The sequence below is a fragment of the Tripterygium wilfordii genome, chromosome 10 (genome assembly GCF_013401445.1).
Source record: "Tripterygium wilfordii isolate XIE 37 chromosome 10, ASM1340144v1, whole genome shotgun sequence".
NCBI lineage: Eukaryota > Viridiplantae > Streptophyta > Magnoliopsida > Celastrales > Celastraceae > Tripterygium > Tripterygium wilfordii.
The window spans coordinates 5,098,524-5,106,404 of record NC_052241.1 but is presented as its reverse complement, the minus strand read 5'-3'; the positions used below and the strand labels follow the sequence as shown (position 1 = coordinate 5,106,404).

The following is a 7,881-nucleotide window of genomic DNA, read 5'->3' as shown; positions in this document are numbered from 1 at the left end:
GCTTTCCGGGTCCACGAAATCCAAATGTTTTGGATGAATGCCGATGGAACCCCAATATCTTGAAGGCTCCTTGGTATTTAAACAAAACATAAAGGTTCCATAAGTTAATCTTGGTGTGTTTATTAAGGTGAGACGGCTTGAATTAATTCTAATGACTAACGCGTTGCATTCATTTTCATTGCATTCAAACAATTCTAGCATACATCTAAGCATCATGGCATAGTGTGAGAGATCAAAGTCCTAAGCATGCATCCTAATGCAATCATCATTCACAAAAATCATTTCCTAATGTCTATATGCTTCTAGCATCCTAGAATATCATGTATGCATTTTCTATTTTACATCCACTATTTTTCTTACACTATTACAAGATTTACACTTTACAATTATACATGACAAATAATAAAATGTATAAAATTCCAATTTCACCCGAGAGGCCCATTGCTTCAATCCAGCCCAAATCTTCTAAGTATTCCCTTCGGCCAAAGTGGGATCAAACCCGATCCAAATCCAACAAGCAAACACACAAAAAATGGGGTCAAATATAATATCAAACCAAATCCATATTTAAAGATTCATTTACACATATAAACATATCCAATATAATACACAATCATCACCAACCCATGTATACCTACCTATACATATATAAACACATGTACAAATATACACACAAACCTACGGTATATACACACAAACAGATCCATATATACACATACAACATATATAGACAGAATTTATATACATACACAAGCACACAATATTTACACACAAATATACACACTATATGTATATGCACACAAAGAAATCTGTACACATATAACACATATATTTACACACAGACACGATATATATGTACTCACTCGGACACAATGTATATATATATAAACGCACCACGTATACACAAACCACATATACATACACACACACTATATATATATGTGTATACACATAAACAAATCTATACATACACACACACTCTGCACACACATATACACACAATGTATATATATACACACACACCATATACATACCACGCACACCATACATATATATATATATATACCGGTCATCAAATAAACATATATAAACATCAGCATATATAGACATCAGCATGTATATTAACCAGATATATGCAGTATATTAACATAGCAGATTAACCCCATCAAAGCAACCAAACAGCGGCACAACATATTAAGTTCAAGCATCAACCAGAGAGTATATATCTGCCTTCTCATGAAGAGGACCAAAAGATGCGGAGATAAAAACAGAACATACAACCAGAAGAGATGCTAAGTATGATCAAAGAAACGAAACCAGAAAAGTGACCAAAAATATGTTTAGATTAATGTTATTTCAAAGATGGAACCCGACAAATACACGAATAGAACTAGGAGAACAAAAACAAGAAGTGGAATCAAATCAAAGGGTAAGCTCATTACTACCTTCTCAGATCAACGACACTGGTGGAAGCAAAATCCTCTTCTTCTCCCGATTCTCCCTTTCTCTTCTACTCCCGGTTCTCCTTTTCCCTTTGTGTGTTGTGCGGCTCTCACTATTGTTGGCCCCTTTTTCTTTGTTTTTTTGTGCGGCTCCCCCTCTCTCCCACAATCTCTCTTCCTTTTATACCATATCCCTATAAAACCCTATTTCATCATTTTACCAAAATGTCCCCCCAAACCCTATTTATTTTCTCCTAAGAAACTAATATTTTGGTATTTTCCAATGTTTTTGCAAAAACCTTAAAGGTGTCACCTTTCCTTTTTAAAGGTTTTATTTATTATTTTATTTAATTCACCTATTTTTTAGATATTTTCTAGGGTTTTGTTGTATTGGGTTTGGGTTTGAATTTTTATGGGCTTATGACCCAAGAAATGGGCTTTAGGATTTTCGCATGTTTGTGGGTCCAAGAAATAGGCTTTGAATTTTTTGTGAGATTATAGGCTCCAGAACGGGCTTTTGAATTATTATTATTATTATTGTATTTTTCAATTTTTTAATTTTTTCTATATATTTTTTTTTGGGCCGGACGAAAACCGGGTACTACAGTGGGTTCCAATATATGTTAAAAACTTCTTTTGGGCTGGTATGTCGACAACGCAGAGAAGCGAGAGTATGAATGCATTCTTTGATGGATATGTAAACTCAAAGACTACACTGAAACAATTTGTGGAGCAGTATAACAATGCATTGAGGAACAAAGTCGAGAAGGAACGTCAAGCCGATTTCTATTCCTTTAACAAGCAGCTCAAATGTGCAACATCATATTCAATGGAGAAGTAGATGCTAGCCTTATACATTGAAGCCAAGTTTAAGGAATTTCAAAAGGAGTTGACAGGTTTGATTTATTGTGATATAAACAATGTAACGAAGAATGACTATTTTCTACACTTTGAGGTAGAAGAAGATGTTTTTTATGGAGATAAGGGGAGGAAGAAAATTGTATTCATGGTGTCATATGACCATGTTACAGTCACATTGTTCTATACTTGCTGCAAGTTTGAGTTCAAAGACATATTGTGTAGGTATTCGATAATTGTGTTAATTCACCATGGCCAAGATACAATACTAGAACACTACATATTTAAGTGTTGGAGAAAGGATGTGAGGAGATCACATAGTCGTGTTAAAGTCAATTACGAGGGCATGAAGATATCAGGTGATCAAGAACGATATGATGAGATGTGTACGTTGTTCGCGAAATTGGCAGACTTGGCTGCTGAGACTGATGAAAATTTTTCCTATGTAACGCTATGGATTGAGGATTCCATGAAGAACATGACTGCCAGCAATATGGTTGGAGTTACCCCGACTATTGTTGGTATGAATGGAGCCAGTACCTCTAATGATCCTATGGCAACAAGGGGGAAAGAACGTCCTCCATGTTTGTGAAAGAAAAGGATATTCAATAGGAAGCCTACTGGAAATCACAAAAGTATTATTCAAGTAGGGACATCAAGTCAAGGGACAAGTGAAAATTTGGTATGATTTTTTGTACATGTGAACTTTTCAATATAATACCCTGTTAATGCCTTTTTCGTAGATAGACTTATTTGTTGTTAATGTCTTTTTTTTAGGACTCAAGTCATATGGAAAGATCAAGCCAAATATGAAGTGTTGATTATAATGATATATTGAGATGTTTAAGTCTTTTCTCTATGTAAATGTATATTTTTGGATTATGTATTTTCTTGGTGAAAGCTGTATGGGTTCAATATATGTTCAGATATTTCATTACGTTGTTTACAGACATTAATATGCTTTATATTAAGCTATTATTGCAAACTGTAGTAACCGATTTCCGTCCAGCCCAAAAAATAGAAAAAATAGAAAAAACACAAAAAATGCAAAAGCATGTTCTTAAGCCCACAAGCCCAGAAAAATTCAAAAGTCCGTTTTTGGACCCACAAGCCTATAAAAAGTCATTACCTTCACCCATGAGCCCAATGCAACTAAACCCTATAAAATATCTAAAAATCAGATAATTAAAAAATTTTAAAAGAAGAGAAAAGGTGACACCTTTTTAGAGTTTTACAAAAAGAACAAAAAATACAAAAGCGTTAGTCTCCTAGGGTTTCAAAAGAGAGAGAAAACTAGGGTTTAAGGGGTAGAAAGGGAAAAAGAAAATTGAAAGAGATATAAAACACTAGTCACACCATTTTCATGAGGGCCGGCACAAATGGGAGGAAAAAAGTATAAGAGAAAAAGAGAGCCGAGAGAGAGGGAAAGAAAAAACCAGAGAGAAAATCGGGAGAGAAAGGAGAGGTTTCTTAGTGAGGAAAATGGAGGAAAAGAGAAAAACAGAGAGTAAGAAACAAGGGGAAACCGAGAGAAAAAAAATCAAGAAAAATTGAGGGGATATAGAAGAGCTAAATCGTGCGCAGCGCAAGTGAAGACACTGTGAAAGAGGAAATCAAAACCAGGAAATAGAGAGTGAAGGGACAAGAAAATTGATGGATCGTACTTAACACAAGAGGGAGGGGTGAATTGTGTCCCCAAATTCCGATAGGAATCTCTTTTTATAATTTAAAAGGAAATCAATGTCAATTAACAATTAGCATACAAATTTGGACTCTAATAATTATCTTAATCAATATTCATTTCAATGCAAGATGTGATACAATATGGTGAATGATCAATTATCAAATAATCAAGGAATTGCAAAAACATATTTTTTTCTTTTAAACAACACACTGTGCACAGATTTTACAACTCAAATTTCACCTAGCAAATCAAGTCAGAATTCAATGAAATTTGGTATGCAGTATCACAACACCCTAATGAATACTATATCAAAAATTCAGATTAAAATTCAAAGTTTAGCTATGTGAACAGTGCACGGACAGACTAGTGGTTCAGAAAATTCTGCAATCAAAACACTTAATCAATCAACAAGCAAGCAATGCAATCAAGAAAGTCCACACAGCAATTTATAGTAGTTCGGAGACTCTTCTCCTACATCTACTACCTAGGTTCACCAACCTAGGATTTTTCAACCTCCACTAAGGATGTGGTTTTCTCAAGAGCTCCACAAAACTCACAAGGGTTTTTAGGTCACCCTTAAAACTGAAGATTTCAAGATAATCTTCAAACTTTACAACCAAGGGTTTCAAGCACTCCCTTAAACTCAACCTCAACAAGGTTTTTGCCCAATGAAGGGACTTTTACAAGTGTTCGGTATAAATGGTTCACTCAAGGTTTGCACTAAGCAAATGGGGTTGAGGAACACTCAAGAATCACAATATCACCTCACGGGTTGGATAGAAAATGAAGAATAATGAGGATTTTCGAATCTGAAAATAAGAAGCCCAATGAGAAGCACTCCCTCTTTGCAAAAGCAAAATAGTGAGGAAGCCTTTAGAGTGGCTTGGGTAGAAGCTTGGATTCAATGGCACAAACTAGCTTGGAAGCTTTGAGAACAACAATTTCTTCAATGTAATTTTGGCTTCTCCAAGTTGGAATGAGGAAGAACCCCTCTTTATAATTTACCAAGCTCTTGTGATTTCCACCATTGGATCTTTTTCTATCTTCAAATCTCGACCTTCAATTACATGTGCAAATCTTGGCCATTGAATGAATAGATCATTAAATCTTGACCTTACAATATGTAGCCGTTGCACTTGCATTATTTTCCAAGTCTAGCTTTCCAAGATTTGAGTTGTCATGTGCACTTGCAGCCATCTTTGACAATTTGATCAAACTTGCACCAAATCTTGACCTTGGTATCTCCAACAATTTTGTCATCTTTGACCATTTGATCAAACTTACACCAAATCTTGGCCTTGGTATCTCCAATGATTTCCTACAAAATGTGTAGCAACTTGCAACAATCTTTGACTCCAAAAATCAAGTAAGATCTTCTTTTAAGTCAAAAATTGCAAGCAAGAATATGGTCTTATGCACAACCATTGGATTCACCTTTTAAATGGTCATCTTAACCCTTCAAGTCTTGTTGTAATCTGATCCATTCATAATTCAAAACAATTCAATCTCAGCCATAGATTAGTGTACCGTTGGAGCTTGTAGTCTTCAAGAATATCTTCATAATCTAAGTCTTGTCTAGTTGCAAAATATACTTTCTCATCTCTTACAAATTTCAACCATTGCATTTGTCCTTTAGCTTCATCAATTGTCTTCTCACAAAAATATGATCATTGACCTCAATAAAGGAAGCATGTGCAAGATCTTGTTTGATGAAGACAAGAGATCCTTCAAGTGACCAAACATGTCCCTCCAATCTTGACTTCAAACTCTGAATTTGGCAGCACCAATATATCCATATTATACAGCCCTAAGGCTAGTTCCAATCATCAATCAAAATGCCTTAGTGGAAGGTTGATGAACATAGGTTTTTCTTGGTTTTCTAGAGATCCAAGCTCATACTTGAAAACCGGACTTCAATTCACTTGAGCAAACTGAATTCTGAGTGATATAACATCCTCATGATGATTAACCTACAAAGAAATAGGAGGTAGAACTCCCCAATTGCATGTAAGCTCAAAGAGCTTCATATAGAGCGCATAGGTTAATTACATTAGAAAAACAACCCAGAAAATTCATATTACTGCATGATAAATCATTTTATATATATTAAAATGTCCATATAAAATTTCATAACAATCGGAAATCGTTTGGTCACTCAACCAAGCAAATAAGTCACTAATAGTGAAACCGATAAATTCTAAGTGTAAATTCAATGTCATTTTGCAAACTTAGTGTAAATGATCTTTTCTCTTGAACTTTACTAGGTCAAATATGTTCATAGTGATAAAACTAAGATGCACACGAAATTTCATTTAAATCGGAGTTCATTTGGTTCACCACGTTCACAAAAAAACACATATGCACAAAATTAGGTAAAACCTAGTTTTGGCGGAATTTAAGCATATGACCAAATGTATATGTGATGCACTTAATTTATCATGATTATAGTCCTAGAGCATATATTAGACTTTTATGTGCATGTGGTTCAAATTTCAAGTCATTTTGATCTAAGTTGGTTAAGATAAATTATGATCATTAGAAGATTAATGCCCTAACTTAGTCCATGTATGTTTGTTTTCAAAACTAAATTTCCAGCACTATCTCAAAAATATATAGATATCAAATTCACATAGAGCTATGCATAAGCCTTCATTTAAGTGTATATGCACAATTAAGATATTAAACAATTAACCAAATAACCATTTAAGCATGTTTTCTAGCATTTTAGGATATGTTCAAGTCAAGCATGCTCACACACATTTTAGTATACAATCATACACAATCATCAAAAACACAATGTTGACCTAGACAGTAAGTCTTGCTCCAACACTTCCTTCATATTCCATTTGTATAAATATTCAAAAGTAAGAATCAGCGGAAACCAATATCTTTCTCAAGAAATCTTCAAGGATGGATACACCTAACTCTCCACCTGCAAAAAGGTCTAGAACTGATGAAGGTTCTACTTCTAAAGAAGATGAAGGTGGAAATGATCCCAGATTCAACCTCTCCCCTATAAGGGAAGACGTATACGAGGACGATCCCCAAAAAACCATCGAATCTCTACAAGAAGCTTTGAGGGAAACCAAAAGGAGACTTAAAGAAGCAACCGACAAAGTTCAAGACTACAAAAGGCAACTTATGGTTTCAAAGTATGCCATACAAGGTGTTCGATATATGTCATGGGGCAGACAAGCAAGTACTCATGACCCAGATAAATTGCACGAAGCAATCACTGAGATCACAGTACAACTTGGATCTGTTGTAAATGGAATAGATAGTGTTCTTTATACCCTAGAATAAAATTCCTGTCCAACAAAAATAGCCAGCAAAACCAGGAAAGAACGAATCGGGAGAAAAGAATAGGAAAGCAAAATCGGGAGAGGTAATAATCGACTATTTCTTTGCTATTTTTTCGATATTATTTTTGGTTTGATTTTCGGTTCTACATCTCTAAATATTATGGTGCATGTTCTTGGGTTGCTTCTTGATTTCGGCTTTTGGGTGTGATTTTCTTGGCTCAGGTCTTTGTTGCTTGTTGTTTTGATATCCGGTGTTGGTTTCCTTAGCATGAGCCTTGTTTGCTTACTATGTTGAATATGGGTTTTTGATGCTTGGTAGATGCCTGGGTTTGATGTCTCTTTTAATCCATAAAATTCAGTTTAAGTATAATATTGGGTTCAAATCCTTGAGATTTGGCTGGTGTGAGGGTCTGTGCTGTTAATGATGAGAGACTATGCTATTAATGATAAGATTGAAATCCTGTTCATGTTCATGTTCATGTTGATTTTTCTGGGTTCAAATCCTTGCTGGATCAGATTTCGTGTGCCTCTGTATGTTTACGTGTATATATATATATATGGTGTGTGTATATATATATGGTGTGTATATGCATAT

The 7,881-nt window shown here is 34.8% G+C and overlaps 1 protein-coding gene across 1 annotated transcript; it reads left to right on the top strand.

Moving 5' to 3' along the window:
• The first annotated feature begins 2,283 nt into the window (after positions 1 to 2,283).
• Positions 2,284 to 2,892, top strand: LOC120007289 (protein FAR-RED IMPAIRED RESPONSE 1-like). The gene has a single exon (XM_038857491.1). It carries the CDS (start codon positions 2,284 to 2,286, stop codon positions 2,890 to 2,892), a length of 609 nt encoding a protein of 202 aa, XP_038713419.1.
• The last annotated feature ends 4,989 nt before the right edge of the window (positions 2,893 to 7,881 follow it).